This window comes from Eurytemora carolleeae, unplaced genomic scaffold, assembly GCF_000591075.1.
Source record: "Eurytemora carolleeae unplaced genomic scaffold, Eaff_2.0 scaffold508, whole genome shotgun sequence".
NCBI classification, from domain to species: domain Eukaryota; kingdom Metazoa; phylum Arthropoda; class Copepoda; order Calanoida; family Temoridae; genus Eurytemora; species Eurytemora carolleeae.
Window position 1 is genome coordinate 156,969 of NW_019396400.1, and position 20,703 is coordinate 177,671.

The 20,703-nt window shown below is 32.4% G+C and overlaps 1 protein-coding gene across 2 annotated transcripts; it reads left to right on the top strand.

The window, feature by feature from the left end:
• The first annotated feature begins 186 nt into the window (after nucleotides 1–186).
• Nucleotides 187–14,911, top strand: LOC111702482 (leishmanolysin-like peptidase). Of its 2 annotated transcripts, XM_023474188.1 has the most exons (19): nucleotides 187–223; nucleotides 877–946; nucleotides 1,419–1,448; nucleotides 1,653–1,705; nucleotides 3,157–3,241; nucleotides 3,365–3,447; nucleotides 4,116–4,186; nucleotides 4,996–5,070; nucleotides 6,611–6,669; nucleotides 7,295–7,375; nucleotides 7,733–7,772; nucleotides 7,838–7,887; nucleotides 8,883–8,941; nucleotides 10,201–10,285; nucleotides 11,191–11,240; nucleotides 13,733–13,829; nucleotides 14,121–14,240; nucleotides 14,542–14,586; nucleotides 14,722–14,911. In XM_023474188.1, exons 1-19 carry the CDS (start codon nucleotides 216–218, stop codon nucleotides 14,785–14,787), a joined length of 1,227 nt encoding a protein of 408 aa, XP_023329956.1. In that variant the 5' UTR covers nucleotides 187–215; the 3' UTR covers nucleotides 14,788–14,911. The 2 variants fall into 2 exon arrangements, with proteins under 2 accessions (XP_023329956.1, XP_023329957.1); XM_023474189.1 differs by lacking the exons at nucleotides 13,733–13,829; nucleotides 14,121–14,240; nucleotides 14,542–14,586; nucleotides 14,722–14,911 and adding an exon at nucleotides 11,739–11,808.
• The last annotated feature ends 5,792 nt before the right edge of the window (nucleotides 14,912–20,703 follow it).

Sequence of the window (20,703 nt, forward strand, 5' to 3'; positions counted from 1 at the left end):
CTGGTCTAGTTTCATATTCTTAAATAAATTTGCAAAAGGAAATGCTAACTAAACTTGTGATAAATATATAGATATATAACTATATAAATATATAGATATATAAATTCAAATAATAAATGTAGCCAACCTAGGTCACTTAGGCTCCTCGTCGTTTTCAGATCGGTTGTGTACAAGAACATCAGATAGAACTCTCATGGGTCCCGATCATCTCCAAAATGCTTAGGTTTCAACATATAAGCCAAATATAAGCTAAATATCAGCAAAATATGTTCACTAAATATTTACTACATATTAATTTAGCAAAACTAAAACTCAGCTGGATTTTAGCAAAATATGACCAACTAGCTGAAGTGGCCGGTGTTGACCGTATGATTTAAAAAAAAAAAAATTTGAAACAAATCGATTATTTTGGTTTTTAGGATTCCCTCAAAATTTTCAGCCATTTTGCCAGCTTTTGCTAACATATACAAATATAATATACATATATGTACACAACATACATATATATACTTATATACAAATATAAACATGAGAGTGAAGAGCTTTATTTTATAGATATATTCTCAAAACATTACCCAAATATTTGCTAAATATTAGCTTAATTTTAAATAAATTTTTGCCTAATATTAGAAAAATATTAGCAAAAATTACCAAAATGCTGTCCAAAAATTTTTGATTTTTAAGATATTTTGAAAATGCGCCAAAAAATAATATTAAATCCGCGATTTTTTGTTAACAGATAGAGCCACAATTAAAACTTGAAAAAGAAAATGGATAAATTTTAGCTAAAAATTGACAAGGTTTAAATAAAAAATGGTAAAATTGTAACAACATTATTCTGAAATAATATTTGTGAATAAGAGATGTACATTTCAGGGACAAGGACGGAAAGCCCCTGACAGAGAGAGGGGAGGATGGCAAACCTCCAGTAAACCAGGAGCTTCAGGTATTAAAGGGAGGATGGCAAAAGCTTTCTGAGCCCAACAGTGATTGGTATACGCAAATCCTCTGTTTTCTTGTTAAGACAGCTGAATAGTTTAATTCATAATTGTTTAAAAACATATGTTAAAGGTTGGTCGAGAAAAATTTGAATTCCCTCAAAAAAAAATTTTTTTAGTATGCGATAATTGAATCTTATGCAAGTCTATGTTAAAACCACAAAAGGAATGTCATTTACTCTCAGACTAATTAGATTTAATTTTTTTATGATCTGTGGCCGAATTTAAAGAATTTGAGCGGCGGTTTAAATTTAAGCCGCGGCTTAAATGTGGTTGGTTCCGCTTAAAATTGTATCAAATGTTTCAAGATTTAAGCCGGCGCTGAATTTAAACCGGGTTTTGGCAGATTTAAACCGCGGCTCAAATTCTTTAAATTCCATCTCAGAACTAATAATTTCCTTGATTAATTTGTACACCTAGGTTCGACAATGGAGTGATAGAATAATCAAGGTAGACATCTTCAAATACTTTTAACACTAAACTTTTTTTACTTGTGTTTTCTATTGTCTGTCAGGGCAGAATCTTTATAAATACAGTCTATATATAGGTTTAAGAAACATTAAAAATAAGAAACAATTAATAAATTGATAACAAAACATATTTTTTTTCTTTACTTTCCAAAATCATGAATATATTTCAAAGATTTGAGTTTAGACTGTAACACGAGATTGGAAAGTTAGAGGAGGTACACGGGAACGAACAGTAAAGTAAGTTTTTTTTAAAGTTGTCGCCGTTAATGTCGATCCAATGAAGACTACCTTTCTATAATTAAGGTTTCGATTTCTAATAAGTGTTTTTAAAAATACGAGTTTACAAGCAAAAACTAAAAGAATCTAATTAGTTAACAACTTCTGTTTCTTTCCATTTTTATGTGTATTTAAGCTGATTGATATAAGCCACGACTTCTGTTTAATTTTACATTTCAATATAAAGTTCTGCAGATCCTTTATGGTTATTGGAACTGCAAGGAAATCATTTAAAAACAATTATTGTGTTCTAGTTGTACACTTCTAGGCATAGAGAATAGAGTATATATATTAGAGTGGAATTTAGAGAATCTCTCGGTATGAATTTTTTCAGTCCCTTTCAGCCTGAAATATATAAAAAAGTGTACAAATCATGTAAATGTTTACAAATCATATGCAGTAGAGTACATTAATACAGTATGTTTCCTAGACTATTCATTTCAATTTCGAATTTTTTAAACTGTTAAATAAACTTTATAATGAATTAGGTGAATTAAAAACATCATTTGATTTATAGTTATAACGGAAAATCATCGTTTGTAAAGTGGAAGGCACAGAGTCTATGTGAAATGATCACTGGTCAATTATGAAACAAGCCTATTTCATAATTAGGTTTTCTTTTAACAATAATTTTAGATTTTCTATATAATGATATTCCAGGGGCAAAAGGTTGTATAGCATAAATATGTGAAGTACACCTGCAGTATGGAAACAGTACAACAGAATGGCCGTTTTACACTTTTTTCTAGTAAATTCCCCTCTAATATATATTCTATTCTCTATGCTTCTAGGCCAAATCATTGAAAAACTTTATGTATTGGAAAAGATCAAATTCAATCTTCTTATTTTTCTATTCTAAAAAAATTTGGAAATGGACCAATGATACATGACGTCACAAGTGTCAAATATAACAAGGAAAACAACATTTTCTTCCAATAGTTGACATGTTTTCCAAGATTAAATTAAAAAGTGTAAAAACAGAAAATAAAGAAAACAAAATTGGACTTATTTCACTGTAAGATAAGCACTTTATTATCACTATTATTAATAATTTGTCGGTCACTTGTGACGTAAGAAAACAGCAGTACTGAGAGTGTTCGAATTCTACGTTGCCATCTATTGTACGTGATAATCTATTTGATTTCATACTTTATTGTATTTGTAACCCTGTGGATGGAATTTAACGGGATTTTAGGCTTGTCTTAAAAGTTTAAATCAGGAGACAAATTGCAACCACATTTTAGAAATCTCATAACAGTCATAGTTGGTCCGGATTTTATTATTATTTTGATTATTATTTCAAAATATGATTTAATTTTTTTTTTCCTGTAAATCCTTATAATTAAAAAAAAAATTGTTTTTGTCCAGTGTTGTTGTAACTCTAGCAGTAAAATAAACTTGTATTTGTCCAGTGTTGTTGTAACTCCAGCAGTAAAAAGAGAAGTACAAGCCCACTTTAACTGTGAGACACTAGAGGGCGCTGAATTAGAAGATCAGGTTTTAATCAAAATTGATTTTTCTTATTTAATTTATACATTTTGGCATGAAAAGACGACTATCGATAAAATATTTTAGGTCGTCTTTTATAATAAGGAGTTTATTTAAAATCATTTTTACAAGGGAGGAGATGGAACAGCGTTTACTCATTGGGAAAAGAGAATATTTCAAAATGAGGCCATGACAGGAACTGTACACACAGATAAGTAAGACGACATTACCGTAGTAAACTACAATATTACAGTAACTGTACACACAGATAAGTAAGACGACATTACCATTGCTAACTACAATATTACAGTAACTGTACACACACATAAGTAAGACGACATTACCATTGCTAACTACAATATTACAGTAACTGTACACACAGATAAGTAAGACGACATTACCATTGCTAACTACAATATTACAGTAACTGTACAGTTGTACACACAGATAAGTAAGATGACATTGCTATTGCAAACTACAATATTACAGTAACTGTACACACAGAAAAGTAAGACGACATTACCATTGCAAACTACAATTTTACAGTAACTCTACACACAGATAAGTAAAACGACATCACCATTGCAAACTACAATATAACAGAAACTGTAGATACAGTTTTAAGATGTTCTGAATTTATGATTACTAAATGTCAACAATATTTTTCTAATTCAAAGATTTTTTTTGTCAAACAGCTTAATTCTGTACCACACTGTATCCGCAAAGAATTAAAGTCCTAGAACTTGGCCCTGAAAAAGTCCTGTAGAAAGAAAGTCCCCAAACTGACAGGCCTTCAACAAGAAAGTCCCACCATTTTGAGACTTTATTGGCATTGAGTACTTTTTTGGAATATACACCATTCTTTAACTTTTCATTATTTCAGTCCAATCTATTCTCGCCTGAGCTTAGCTTTGATGGAGGACAGTGGATGGTATATTCCAGACTATTCATTGGGTAGGGTATTCCGGGGCGTATACAGGGATTTGTCTAGGGGGGTATTAACCTTTATGACTTTCCATTAGTGAGGGGGGGGGGATAGAGTCCCCTCCTTCAGTTATACTCCTTCAGAAAATGTTACTTTGAAAACTTGAAAACTGACAAACCCATTTAACGATTAATGTTAGACCAGAGGTCAGATTTAATTAATAGCAAGAAGTAGTTGAATTAAGAAAGCGATAGCAAAACGCGATCTTGGTCACACCACAGTAGTAGTTTGATTACTCCTAACCAGTTCAACTACTTCTCTGTATTTATTAATTTTTACCTCAGACGACTTTTTACAATCTTAATATTATGAAACTATTGTACTTTGTCATTTTTACTCACTTCATGATTAACTTTATTATGAAAGTGCTATAAAGTAATCATCGTGCTATAAAGTTAAATTAGCTGTACATTATAGCAAGTGCGCTATAAAGTTCTGATTGGTTCCCAGATTTGGTCCAACAAATTTAGGATATTTCCAAAATATTTTTTTCAATATAAGTAAAAGCAAAATTTAAATTAACTTTAAATTTTTATTTCTGCTTTCTGAGAAATCTTATTTTATCTAGAAACGTTCCATAAAATTATCTATAACACTATTATTTCGGCAGGACTTGCTGTAAAGATTTGGACTTAAATTTTCTCTTTATCGAGAAGGTTCAAGGCATTTTAGGTTTTATTTTGTCCCGAGCTTTTATAACACTGCGAACCAAAATAATTATGTTATAAATAGTTAATTATTTATTTTATTATATTAATATTTTCTTCATTATTTTAAGCTTCGTCACTAAGTTGGGGTGCAGGAGCAGGCTGTGATTTCCCAACCAAATCCTGCAAGGAACTCATGGCTTTAGGTATTTTTATTAATTTCATTTATGGTAAATTTTACGAAGCCATTGCATAAGATTGTTTTCAGAACAAGCAAACCTTAGCATAATGAAATATTTTTTAAATGTTGAACACGTATCCGGAAAAGAATTAATTATATAGGGCGTCCCCCAAACCATGAGAAATAAATGACGATTTCTATATCGTCTTTGTTCCAGGAGGGAAAATCAAAAAAACTGTTCAAATGTTTAATATCTCCGCGGCAATTTTAAAGATACAAATAAGAAAGCCTACATTTTGGAAAGCTCATAAGGCGTTCATCCTTTTTTTGATGCACTTTATGTAATTTATCAAATATCAGATATCAAAGACGATATTCAAGTCGTCTCTTAATTTCCATGTTCAATGGGACACCCTGTCTTAAAAACGCGTTTTTTAAATCGTCCCTGATGAGGTTAAAATATCTTTACATGATGATTACAAAATACGCAAATATATCTTAAGATGTGGACATTTTGTTGATTTTGTTGATTTTGTTGATTTGGTTGATTTGGATGATTTGGTTGATTTGGTTGATTTGGTTGATTTGGATAATTTGGATAATTTGGTTAATTTAGTTCATTTGGTTGATTTGGTTAGTTTGGTTCAATTGGTTCATTTGGTTCATTTGGTTGTACGACTTTGATGGCGCACATGCGAAAACAGCAGTCTTAAACCCCATTTGTCTTGTAGCACAGACATCAGGCATTGTAAAAACCTAATTTTGATTCCAATCAAAAGTGATTGCTGTAATCATTCTAAAACTGCCTTTAGATTTAATGTGAGAATTGTTTACTCTCAACAGTATGCCAAAAACCGTTAGAAGCCATGTACTGAATTTATACCCTTTAGTACTGAAGCTAAATCTAAAAATTAGGTTTTTTATGGTTTTAATGTTTATTGGAACAAGGGAACTATAAAAATACAAAAGTTAAGACCCCGGAATAATTAATTAATATCTGATAGAGAAGGCAATTCAATTACTTTTTATTATTAGTTTAGATAATGTGCAATATAAGTTCAATTATTATCATTATTATAAAGATCTTTTCACACACATAGATATAAATACATATATAAATGGTGTATTTTAAATTTGTTTAAATAATTTGAACATATAGTTTTACAAAAGAAAAAAAGAATAATATGCAAAATTAAAGATTAAAAAGAGGCGTCGTTTGTTAATATTCTGCTCACAGTAAAATTGAGCTTATTTCATGAGAATAGTCTGAATAATCTAAAAGTAAACATGACAAAAACTATTGATATGTTTTCACAAATGTCCCAATCTGTAGGTTTCAGAAATTTAAGGTTTATACCTTTATGTTGTTTATTTCCTTTAATTAGAGTGATTTAAAAAAGATTGTTTTTAAAGACCCAGTAAGCAATTGTTTAAAAAATATTTTTTAAACTTTCTATTATCAATGCAGTAAATGCTGTCAAAGTGAAGAAAAACTTTAGTTTTGTCATCCACGATCAGAAAATGTTCAAACTATAGATTTTAAATTTTTAATATTCTTATTGTAGCTGAGGAGAAAGACTCTTCAAGTCCTTTCTGTAACACAATGATGCAGAATGCAGAGAAGGTATAACATTATATAATATGGTCAGTGATGCTTCGTTTTCGACCCCATTTTAACTCATTAAATTCAGATTTCTAGTATTTTCTATTTTTTACTACAATGTGATGGCCAATACTATTAAGGTATTCTAAAATATCATGTTCTTTTAACTTTTTTTATGGATTTAAATATCATTTAATACTCACCACAAAAAAAAAACAGAAGTAAGATGTTCAAATTCAACGCTCAGTCCTTTTTTTAAAGAGTTTCAGGTCGTCTCATCCTTTGGGGTTAACCCTGTAGTTTTCTATAGTTTCGCGTTGATTGAAAATTGGGCATATGTTACTCAAATATAAAGCGATTGGATCTTGCAAATTTGAACCCTTTTTCTTGAGTCTTTGCCGCAAACTCTAACTTCAATTACTATATCCTTGCAACCTGATGGTGTACATCTTTGATATTTCAAACTTAGAAATTTTTTGCCAACAGAATTCAAGTTTAAAATATTTATGGTCTACGTTGTTGAGTTTGCAAAGATAGAGTTTAGAAAATCAGAGTTTGTGGCAAATTTCCTTTTACCCAAATATAATCATATTTAACAAGTCGTCATTTGTGTGTAACCCTAAATACAAATAGATTGTTTTTTTAGACGTATTGTACAGATGACGACCTATCTGTAGGTTCCTGTAACCTAGTAAAGTACTCCTCTAAAATCCCAAGAATTTATCAGGTATATTAGATCCACATCCACACACAATTTAAACATCGAACATTTAAAAATTAGAATTATTTCATAATTAATCAAACGACTTTACAATCGATAATAACCAAATAACCCTATATAGTCTCTCCTTCCAATTCCAAAATGTGGTCTGCCTTTATTGTGCGTTTAAAATTACCAGATATATATGTAAAGTCGTTTGATTAACTGTCAATTAATTCCGGGTCTTTATGGTTAGGGGCGTATACAAAATGATTAACTCCAGTTAAAGCTAGAGTTTACTCTCAAGAATGAGGAAATTTAGAAAGATAAGTTAACTGTTATTACAAAAAATTATGAAAAATTTAATTGAAAAATAATTTTCAGAATTTTGACAGCATTGAGGGTGTCGAGGATGCAGACTTAGGTAAAACTATTATTTTTCTTAATCATGGCTTATTCAGTTTTTTAAAATGTGTTTTAAATGTTTAGAATATATTGGGAGTTCTGTGATTCTTGCTGATTACTGCCCTTATGTCCAGGTATTATGGCTGATTACTGCCCTTGTGTCCAGGTATTATGGCTGATTACTGCCCTTATGTCCAGGTATTATGGCTGATTACTGCCCTTATGTCCAGGTATTATGGCTGATTACCGCCCTTATGTTCAAGTATTATGGCTGATTACTGTCCTTATGTCCAGGTATTATGGCTGATTACTGCCTTTATGTCCAGGTATTATGGCTGATTACTGTCCTTATGTCCAGGTATTATGGCTGATTACTGCCCTTATGTCCAGGTATTCTGGCTGATTACTGCCCTTATGTCCAGGTATTATGGCTGATTACTGCCCTTATGTCCAGGTATTATGGCTGACTACTGCCCTTATGTCCAGGTGTTCTGGCTGATTACTGCCCTTATGTCCAGGTATTATAGCTGACTACTGTCGTTATGTCCAGGTATTATGGCTGATTATTGCCCTTATGTCCAGGTATTATGGCTGATTACTGTCCTTATGTCCAGGTATTATGGCTGATTTCTGCCCTTATGTCCAGGTATTATGGCTGACTACTGCCCTTATGTCCAGGTATTATGGCTGATTACTGGACTTATGTCCAGGTATTATGACTGATTACTGCCCTTATGTCCAGGTATTATGGCTGATTACTGTCCTTATGTCCAGGTATTATGGCTGATTACTGTCCTTCTGTCCAGGTATTATGTCTGACTACTGCCCTTGTGACCAGGTATTATGGCTGTTTACTGGGATAGAACTAATGCTGGTCACGATCAACTCCTAAAATTTGTATTTAGGCTTCGGCTTATACCCCATTTCATTTTACCTGAAGAGTCCCTTTAAGAACTTCTCTGCCCTTACAATCTCTAAAAGGTTTTAATGATTTTGCATTCTTGTTAGATTCCGAAAGGGGTTGTTAGATATTTATAAAAAAGAACTACAGGGAAAGTTTTATTTTTTTATAATCCCAGAAATAAATCCACTCCACATTAATCTAGGTCTATGAAAAATATTGATTTAGGAGTTTAGTTGGTTAGGGGGAGGGGGAGTAGGGGGAGGAGAAGATCCAAGAGGAACAAGGTGAGTTTATTGGAAAAGTTTTTGTGGTTATCATTAATATACCTAAAGAAACATGGTAGGTTAAAAAGAAATGTTTGTGGTTATTATGAAAGGCCTAAGAAACATAGAGTTGGTTGGCACGGGCAGCCGTAGTACATTTGAATTTCCGAGCCGGGTCAACCTTTCCGGTCCCATTTTATACTGTACCCAGTTCTATGGACAACAAGGTTGACGCGGTCAGACTTTATGCTTCACATAGGTTGAATTTACTTTTACTAAAGGGGCAGAGGTGCATGTTGGACGAAGTGTTTAGGATTATTAGTAAAAGACCTATAAAGAAACATGGTAGGTTATAAAGGAATGTTTTTGGTTATTTGGAAAAGACCTATAAAGAAACATGGTAGGTTATAAAGAAATGTTTTTAGTTATTTGGAAAAGACCTATAAAGAAACATGGTAGGTAATAAAGGAATGTTTTTGGTTATTTGGAAAAGACATATAAAGAAACATGGTAGGTTATAAAGGAATGTTTTTGGTTATTTGGAAAAGGCCTAAGAAACATACTAGGTTAGACAAAATGTTTGTGGTTATCAGAAAAAGACCTAACGAAACATGATAGGTTTTGAAGAAATGTTTGTGGTTATCAGAAAAAGACCTAAAGAAACATGGTAGATTATAAAGGAATGTTTGTGGTTATTAGAAAAGACCTAAAAAAACATGGTGGTTATTAAGTAATTGTTGTGGTTATTTGGAAAAGACTTAAAAAACATGGTTATAAAGAAATGTTTTTGGTTATGTGGGAAGACCTAAAAGTATGGAGGAGTTTGCTGGCTTATTAGAAAAGACCTGTAAATCATGTCAAGTCATGAGTCATTTGGCATACTGGCCCGGTTTGCCTTACATAGTCTGCAATTGTACTGAACAACTTGGGGTTATTAAAAAGATCTTAGAAACATGGTTGTTAAATAAGGAGAAGTTTTGGGTTTTTTGTAAAAAAAAACCTAAAGAAAAATGTTAATATTGTTAACATAGTAAATATAAAAAAAATTTAGGTATTAACAATCATTATAGATAATGAATGGATTTCAAAATTTAAAGAAATTCTTTCCTTATTATTTCTATTTTTTATAAGTTGGAAATCCGCAATTATGCAGAAATAAATCCGCAACATTTTTTGCTGTGCTTTTGACTTATAGATATGTGAAAGAGAAAAGCAAAGTAGATAAATATCTTAACTGTTTTTAAAATTATTTTTGTTTAAACATTTTTTTCTTGTTTCAGATGTGATTCCGCCGAGAATGCTCCTGATCAAGATTCTAATTATGCCCTAGAAACTTATGGAACTGAGTCAAGATGCTTTGCTCAGGTATCTAAGGACAAATTGACAAATTTTGGTCAAAAGCTGAGAAATATAGCTAGGCTCACTGTTATAAGTGTTAAATCCAGTACAGTTCTAGAACCGACAAAATAGATTATCAAGTACAATAACAGAGAAATGGACCAATTATACATGAAGACACAAGTGTCAAATATAACAAAAAAACGAAATTTTCTCACATTATTTGACATGTTTTCCAAGATTAAATAAAAAAGTGTAAAAACAGAAAATAAATAAGAAACAAAATTGCACCTTTTTCACTGTAAGATAAACTCTTTATTCTAAAATTATCACTATTATTAATAATTTTGTCGGACACAATACTGAGTTGACACTTGTGATGTAAGAAAACAGCTGTACTGAGGGTGTACAAATACTACGTTGCCATCTATTGTACTTAACAATCTATTTGAGCCGACATCTAACCAGCTAGAGCGAGCTGTATACAGTACACATTCAGATTATTCCAACTGGGACAGGACATCAAATGAACAAACCTATTCTTAGGAAACTCTAGTGAGCTGAAAATATCTTTAACTAACAATTCTGAACTCGGAGGTTTGACTTGTTTTATTTTGATAAAATGTACTTCATCCACTGAGATTGGTCACAGAAAGAGTTAAGGTTATCGAAAAATTTACAACAGGTTTAAGAAGGAGCTGATTTATTTTGTGTACCGTACTGTTTGGCCGTCTATAGAATGCATACTGTGCTACTGCTACTTGCTCTTGCTGCCTAAAAGTCGGCCCGGTTTTATAATGTTTTAATGCAAGAATTTGTCTACTGTGATAATGCATTATCATTTTACGGGCCAATTAAAAATACTTTGTGTATTTACATTCGGAGCACAAGGAGCTGGGATTTTTATATAATAATAAAACGCCCTTTTTTAGACTTCGCCTTGGGAGCAAAAATCCTGCACTATGATAAAACAATGGACCAGGTAAATCGTGAACTATGATTAAACAATGGACCAGGTAGACTTTCCAAACCAATTAAACAGAATTAATCATCTTTGGGTTATTTCATGATGTTAAACTCAATTAAATTATAACAACTTAAAAAAAAAAAACTTTTTGGTTTCTTTATTTTCATGTCAAGAATATTTATCCAATTGATATGAATCAATAAAAGTGCAATGGCAACGAATTAAAGCAGAATAATTCCTTCTTCTTCTTTCTTCAAATACAAGAAAAGGAGTTTGTAATCTGTAACTGTTTTATATCTCTGGATTATGAATTAGGTTAAGTACAGCCTACGTTCATGAAGACCCACAAAACATTAGACTTCAGAGACGACTGTACGGAATTTAATGAGGCTCCCATGGATTTGAAGACAATTCTTTCTTCCATTACCAGAACATTTAGTTAACCATGAAATGACTAAATTGAAGACAGAACCCCAAATCTAACATTTAGATCCTTTTAGTCTCTTTTAGTAGTTTAACAGGTGCAAGTGGTACAACTAATTCTGTTAATCTACTGCTCTAAACTTGAACAAGCAGTTCAACAGGTGCAGTTGGTACAACTAATTTTGTTGAGCTACTGCTCTGAACTTGAACAAGTAGTTCAACAGGTGCAGTTGGTACAACTAATTTTGTTGAGCTATAACTGCTCTAAACTTGAACAACCAGTTCAACAGGTGCAGTTGGTACAACTAATTTTGTTGAGCTACTGCTCTAAACTTGAACAACCAGTTCAACAGGTGCAGTTGGTACAACTAATTCTGTTGAGCTACTGCTCTAAACTTGAACACAGTTGGTACAACTAATTTTGTTGAGCTACTGCTCTAAACTTGAACAACCAGTTCATCAGGTGCAGTTGGTACAACTAATTTTGTTGAGCTACTGTTTTAATCTTGAACAACCAGTTCAACAGGTACAGTTGGTACAACTAATTTTGTTGAGCTTCAACTGCTCTAAACTTGAACAACCAGTTCAACAGGTGCAGTTGGTACAACTAGTTTGTTGAGCTATAACTGCTCTAAACTTGAACAAGCAGTTCAACAGGTGCAGTTGGTAAAAATAATTCTGTTGAACTACTGCTCTAAACTTGAACAACCAGTTCAACAGGTGCAGTTGGTACAACTAATTCTGTTGAGCTATAACTGCTCTAAACTTGAACAAGCAGTTCAACAGGTGCAGTTGGTAAAAATAATTCTGTTGAACTACTGCTCTAAACTTGAACAACCAGTTCAACAGGTGCAGTTGGTACAACTAATTCTGTTGAGCTACTGCTCTAAACTTGAACAAGCAGTTCAACAGGTGCAGTTGGTACAACTAATTTTGTTGAGCTACTGCTCTAAACTTGAACAACCAGTTCAACAGGTGCAGTTGGTACAACTAATTCTGTTGAACTACTGGACTGCTCTTAACTTGAACAAGCAGTTCAACAGGTGCAGTTGGTACAACTAATTCTGTTGAACTACTGCTCTAAACTTGAACAAGCAGTTAGGGATGTTAACGTTTTCATTTTTCAGAAAAACGATCGTTTCGTTATGAAAACGACGACGAAAAATCGAAAACGAAACGATTGTTTTTAAAAACGATCGTTTTTTTTAAAAAGTTCGTTTTTTTAAAAATGGTCGTTTTTAAAACGATCGTTTCGTTAACGATCGTTAACGACGACCCTTCGTTAACGATCGTTAACGACGACCCTTCGTTAACGATCGCTAACGACGACCCCTTCGTTAACGATCGTTAACGAAGAGAGGAAACCGACCTGAAGGGCATCTGTACTATCATTGAGTAGTTTATGAGAAAATATCAAGGAGTTTAAACTCCCCCACAACTGTTAAACTTCATGTAAGACGACATTCAATAAAGTTGCATGTAATTTTTTTTTCCAAAAACGATCGTTTTGATAAATTTCGTCGTTTCGTTAACGATCGTTTATAAAAACGATTAACAACCCTAGGTGCAGTTGGTGCAACTAATTCTGTTGAGCTACTGCTCTAAACTTGAACAAGCAGTCTTTCAGCGGCTTTTTTCAGTCATAACTCCTCGCACTGAAGTGTTATGGAAAAGAAGCAAAATTGTTTAAAAATTCTAAAATATAACAGAATAAATGTTGTATTCCCAGCTGCGTATGCGTAAAATCAAAACTAGAGAGGATACGTGGTCTTAAAGTCCTACCACTAATGTCACATAAAGGAATTGAGTCCCTATATTTTTTCCACCTGATGGTTTAAACCTTTGATATTTCAAACTATGATTCTTTCACCTAACAGAATTTGTAGTTTGAAATATCTAAGGTCTACGGCATTGGGTTGCAAAGATATAGAGATTAGAAAATCATAGTTTGTGACAAAGACTCAATTCCTTTGACCTTCTCCTGCTCTCTGGTTCACAGTGTACTGTATAATGTATATCTTGTGTACTGTATATCCTGTGTACTATATATCCTGTGTACTATATATCCTGTGTACTTATTATAGGTACGGATCAGGTTGTTACAAGTACAGTTGTGCAGATGGAAGATTAAATATCCTTGTAAGGGATAAATCCTTCCCGTGCTATGAGGAAGGTCAAAAGGTAAACATCTAAATATTCTCATTATCAAGTTCTTGCCCTTAAAGCTTTGGCGAATCAAGAATGAGTTATGCATCTATGATTTATTTTTAAAAGTTTGGTTATTTTCGAATTAGGGTTTCTTGTTGCAGAAACAATGGAGAGAATTGTAAAGCATTAACACTTTTTAATTAAGAAAAACGATAATATCTCCAATAAACTTGATCAGATAAAGGTTTAAAGGGTACAGTTAAAGATCGGAAATGGCCTTTTTCAATGTTGGGTTCCTTTAACAAGATGGCACCTTTTCTTCAGGTTCATCTCCAGCTGTTAAAAACATCAGCTGATGGAGACTGGATTCATGATGGAAAACTGGTTTGCCCAGCTTGCTCACAGCTCTGCTCAGACTGCTCGGCAGAAGGAAGAGAACTAAAGGTGATTTAAGAACATGGATTAAAGCACATGGATTATAGAACATGGATTAAAGAACAAGTATTAAAGAACATGGGTTAAAGAACATGGATTAAAGAACATGGATTAAAGAACAAGTATTAAAGAACATGGGTTAAAGAACATGGATTAAATAACATGGATTGAAGAATGGTACTTCAAATGAATTCTTTTACAGTGCAATGTGTATTTGGGTCCCTGGTTCTTTGATTTGAATATGATTAGAATTACAAATTAAAAAGACAACTAATTTAAATGATTGAAGTGATTCTGATTTATTTTTTAGAGTCATGAGAATTTGAAAGAAGATCTTGGTGACTGCATTCTTAAGGATTGTATTTTTTCAAAAAATTTCGTTTTTTAAACAATTTCTAACATTAAAATATTTATTTATATACCCCCCCCCCCCTGAGATCAATTTAAAGTTTAAGCATAAAAAATAATTGAAATTCTACATTTTCGCTAGGCTGTTGAGAAAGAACCATCAAATGAACTTGTAGGATTTTTTAAACAATTTGGTTTATTTGGCTAAACCATTCAGAACCAATCAGAACCAACCAGAACCAACGAGAATAAAGAAGAATAAGATTTAGACCAGCATTTATTTTATTCTTTAATCAGATGAAAATCTAGTATGTAAATAAATATTCAAATACAGATTTAGGGTCTTCAAGTTAGAGTTTATCAAGCACAGGGTGTCCCACATAACATGACAGTTGGTGAATAGTGTACAATGTCTTCTTCCATATTTTGTTAAGTTATTTGATACCAAAGAGAATGATAAACAATATCATATAGCAGTCATATTATAGAAAAAATAATTTGAAAGTAAAATATATTTCAGGAAAAGATTTTTTTAACGAATTAAACTGCGAACAGTCTTTAATATCTGATACAATGTATGGAAGAAGACATTCAAAACTATTTACCAACTGACATGCTACGTGGGACACCCTGTATGTTTATAACAGATTAAATTATGATGAACAAACAGGGATACTCAAAAAGGATGAGAATCAATAATAACCTGAAAATTGTCAATATAATTATATGAAGGTTAAATATGGTTTTTTCAGTCCTCTGAAGGTCTCAACAATGATTTGAAAAAATAATTAGAAAATGTAAAGATGAAGGGAACAATGCCTATAACACAAAAAGATTGAATGAATTCCATAGTCCTATGTCTCGTCCTGTTCGGGTAGCCCTGTACATTCTGCAGATTGTACGGAATGTACAATGTACATTCTGCAGATCGTACGGAATGTACAGTGTACATTCTGCAGATTGTACGGAATGTACAGTCTGCCCCTTATAAAGACAACATCTAAGAAATCTTGTATTTAATGTGATGAACAAACCAATAGTTTAACCAACAGCTTGACAATAAACTTATCAAGCAAGTAAAATGGGTCTGTGTGCAGTGTACACTGTATCTCTGTATCTCTGTATCTCTTAATATCTGTTTATCTGTAACTCTGTATCTCTGTAACTCTGTTTCTCTGTATCTCTGTATCTCTGTATCTCTGTATCTCTGAATATCTGTTTATCTGTAACTCTGTATCTCTGTAACTCTGTATCTCTGTATCTCTGTATCTCTGTATATCCGTATCCCTGTATCTCTGTATCTCTGTATATATGTATCTCTGTATCTCTGTATCTCTGTATCTCTGAATATCTGTTAATCTGTAACTCTGTATCTCTGTATATCAGTATATCTGTAACTCTGTATCTCTGTATATCCGTATCCCTGTATCTCTGTATCTCTGTATATATGTATCTCTGTATCCCTGTATCTCTGTATCCCTGTATCTCTGTTCTCTGTTCTCTGTATCTCTGTATCTCTGTATCTCTGTATTTCTATATTTCTGTGTCTCTGTATTTCAGTATATCTTTATCTCTGTATCTCTGTGTCTCTGAATCTCTGTATCTCTGTATCTCTGTATCTCTGTATCTCTGTATCTCTGTATCTCTGTATCTATGTATCTCTGTATCTCTCTATCCCTGTATCCCTGTATCTCTGTATCTCCGTATCCCTGTATCTCTGTATCTCTGTATCTCTGTATATCTGTATATCTGTATCCCTATATATCTGCATCCCTGTGTCTCTGTATCTCTGTATCCCTGTATCTCTTTATCTCTGTATCCCTGTAACTCTGTATCTCTGTATCTCTGTATCTCTAGTGTCTATGTACCTCTAGTATCTCTGTATATCTGAATCTCTCAATCTCTGTATATCTCTGTACTAGGGTTTCCAACATAATAGATTATTCTCTTACGCGTAATTACGTGCAGTTACGCGTAATAATTTTCATTTCGTGTAATTTCGCAGGATTACGCGTAATTGGGGAAATATCCATTTCGCGAAATTACGGCGTAATTTCGCGTAATTCCTACAACGTAATTTCGCGAAATTTCGTAATGATTATGCGTAATAATGAAAACTATAATTACGCGTAATTACGGCGTAATTTCGTGTAATTTCTACGACGTAATTTCGCAAAATTTCGTAATAATTACGCAGGAGGGGGGGGGGTGTTAAAGGCTAAAAAATCGAAATTTGTTTTTCAACATTTCTTTTTAATTTCTTTTCAAAAATTTTTTCTTTAATTTTTTCCACGGGCAACGCCGGGCCCTTCAGCTTGTAATTTATAAAGAGACAAGTTAAGATGTAATTATGAATTAGTTTCGATATCCTCAATTTTTTCTAATTGTTGATAAACTTTATGAATTTTAACAGAAATTTTTGATTTCTCAACAGAATAACTAAGATTTTAAAAATCAATTCAGGTTTTGTTCCATAAAGAATGAGATTTGGGCGCGCAAAAGTAAATTACGTCTTGGAAATCTCAATCTTGCATTTTTATTTTCATCTTCACTTAAAATATTCAAGATCAAGCTTGCATTTCGGCTTATTCATAATCTTGTTTAATTCTTTATATATGGAAGGGGAGGGGGAGGAGGGGGGTTTAAGAAGGAGGTCAACCCACGTTACCCACCCGAGACTTCATATTTTTATTGTCAACAATAAGGCTTAAAAATGACTTGCTCTGTTATGTTTGTTCAAATATGAAACCTTAATTTTTTTCATTTGGTTCAATTCGGTTTTTTTTAAATAAAAACATGAGAATTTTCTAATTTTTAATTATTCGCACGTTTTTTGTGATAGTTTTATAACAGTCTTGTATTATCTATTATCTATATACGTTTTCCCAGTAAGCTTTTATCTATAATTAGATTTTTTTTCCAAAAATTCTAACAAAAGTTATTTCTCATATCAGGGTTAATGTTTAATAAATAATTTCTGAATAAAATTCAATCCTATTTTCTTAATGTTTAAATTGGCAATTTAAGGAAAGATATATTCTATAGAAGATTCTTAATTCAGAATTGATGTGTTTTCCATGTGCATTGACATGATTGATGTATGTGACAAAGGATTCTAAAACACGAGAAATCCATCAACACACTCTCTGAATTTTTTCTTTGTCAAAAAAAAACAGCAAAAAAGCACATATCAATAAATTCCTCTCTGTACCATTGTTCAATACTTCGCTTCTTTTATATATTTTTCTATATATATTTAAAAATATAGATATAGATATAGATGTAGATATAGGTGATATAGATATATATTTAGATAAATATATATATATTTACAATACATATAACAATAAGTTTTTAAGTATATATTGGGATTTGAATACCAAATAACCTACTTTTTATAAAGGAACCAAACGATTTTATTCCAGCAAGCTGTGCCTTCCAATGACAATTGGAACTAATTAAAAACAAATATTTCGCTGTTTTTTTAATACTTTTTTGTAGGCATGTGTGTTTTTTATGAAAAAGTATTAAAAAACAACTCGGAAAACTGTGTACTGGATTCCAGGAATCCAACAGAGGTGCCACCAAGGTTTTGATGTAAGGAAAGTTAATTGCAGTTCCGTATACTCTGCGTACATATTGAAACCAGTTCTCTCTAGGCGGAGTTTGTAAACAAGAATAAACGCATTAGTGCCCGTTTAGTATCCGAGGAGGTTAAAAGCATTAAATTTTGATACTTTTGATAATTCACACAATAGTTTCCTATAGACCAGTATATTTCATTGATTTTTTATGTGAAAGATGGATCCACTTTCAGGCTTCGACATCCGTCTTGTGTTTACAGTTCATATTAATATTTTATTCAACTACAAAGCACGAGATAATACAAATAAAAAAATCACAATTTACTATGTAGTTTGGACCCGCCTAACCAGAGTAGGTTGTTTTAATTGGTTGGCCCACTATAAACGAATGAGAATTGCAGATAAAAACAATGTACATTGTACATTTTAAACATAAGAATGATGATAAATCAGGAAAATGGTAAGGAGGAGGTGAGTGAGTATAAGGGAAAGGGAGGATACTCAGCGTAAGGGTTGGAACAAAGGGTAACTAACATAAGTTATCAAAATAATGTTTATGAAATACAGGGTGATGAAGATAGTAAAGACTAAGTTTATCCACATGATACACAGTTTTTTTACAGATATAGTTTGCATAACTATCTAGATAGATCTTGGCGACTTTTCTTTTAAACGATTTAGCAGATTTAGTTTCTTTCAGCTCTAATTCAATCGAATTCCATATTTTTGGAAATAACGCAGAGGGAAAACATTCTAGAGTTTTAAAGAGAACCCGTTCAAGTTTATATGATTTTGTTCTATTTGGTTCATTACCGCCCAGAGACAGTACACTGCAGTACAAAAGATGCGTACACGAAATAACTTTCCTTCCATTATAACCTTGAGTGCCACAAAGATGATAATAAATGGTTGAGGTTCCAGGACGATGTTTACTCAAAAGTAACTGCCAAACTCTTGATGGTTTGTATTAACATAGATGATCCATCGAAGAGATATAATAATAGCATGGATTAATTAATTTAAAGATCTGACAGCCGAGTCTGTGTTTAAGAATTTTTACACTATGATAAAAATATGAAGAATTTATATAAGAATAGGAAAATAAATAATATTGAAAGAAAGTATTTTCTTTTATGTTTCTTATTAATCTAAGCAAATTCAAGTCTTGAAGGGAGGAGTATTGGTTTAATATATCGGACAATCCTTGTAAAATATTATTGGTTCAATGTATCGGACAATCCGGGTAAAATATTATTGGATCATTATATCGGACAATATCGGACAATTCTTGTATACTATTATTGGTTCAATATATCTGTCCATCCTTTTATACTATTCTTGATTCAATGTATATCTGACAATCCTTGTATACTCTCCTTGGACCATAGTATCTGTCAATCCTTGTATACTAATTCTTAGTTCAATATATCAATATATCAATAAATCTATATATCAAAATACAAATGCATATGTCTTTAAAATAGTTTTTTGCGATGGAATAGGACTATAGAGGGGGTCAGTTGGATCAGAGAGGGGATTGTCTGAAGCAAGAATTTATTCCAATGAAAATGTAATATCACAAGAATCACAATCTGAATTAATTTTCAATTGCAAAATTAAAAGATTTAATGTTGAAAATTGTCTTTTATTTTCAAAATATTCTTATCACTCCTCTTCATAGGAAATTTTTGAAAACATTTAATAAATCAGATCAAATTAATTCATTGTTAAAAAAAAACATGATTACACAAAACAGCAACAAATGAATTCTCTTCTTTTATATACACTAGCTTAGGAACCCGGCGCTGCCTATGTTACTAAAAGATATTCCGCCGTTTACCCGCACGAATGATTTTACCGGAAAACTAAGTTTTCGCTATTTAGGTCGACCTACTAAACACTTAGAATCTTAAAACCAAGCGAAGTACATTCCCGTGGGTCGCCCGAGTTCCCCAATCAAAACTTGAGGCTAATCGGTTCAGGGGTTCCTGAGTTATGATCGGACTAACAAATAGACAGACAAACGGAGATTACAACTATATACGTAAAGCTACTTGCTTGGAAACCCAGCGCTGCCCAGGTTACTCATAGTTACTTCCGTTGTTTCCCGCGGTTCTCCCGAGTTACACAAATCTATCAAGTGGTTCCTGAGTTATGATCGGATATACAAACAAACAAACCGAGATTACTTCTTTATTTGTATAGATAACTTGCTGAAGGACCCGGCATCCTGAAGCAGCTAAAGTAAAATAATTTAAAGCCCCCACTCATTGCCCACCGTTTGAAATTTTTAATGAACTATTAAAACAGTAACTTTGGTGTGTTACCGAAACATAAACAAATAAAACACCTAAAGACCTGAGAACTAAAACAGCTAAAACAAAAAATGACAGATAAACTAGCTGTTTTATTATCATTAATTTGATTAAAAATCCCAATAAAGGTGGTAAGCCGCCTAAATTGAGGAATTGTAATCTTAAAATTAAACCTCCCGCCAACCTGGCATTAGAGAGCCTCCCCACCCTTGTGATTTTTAGTGC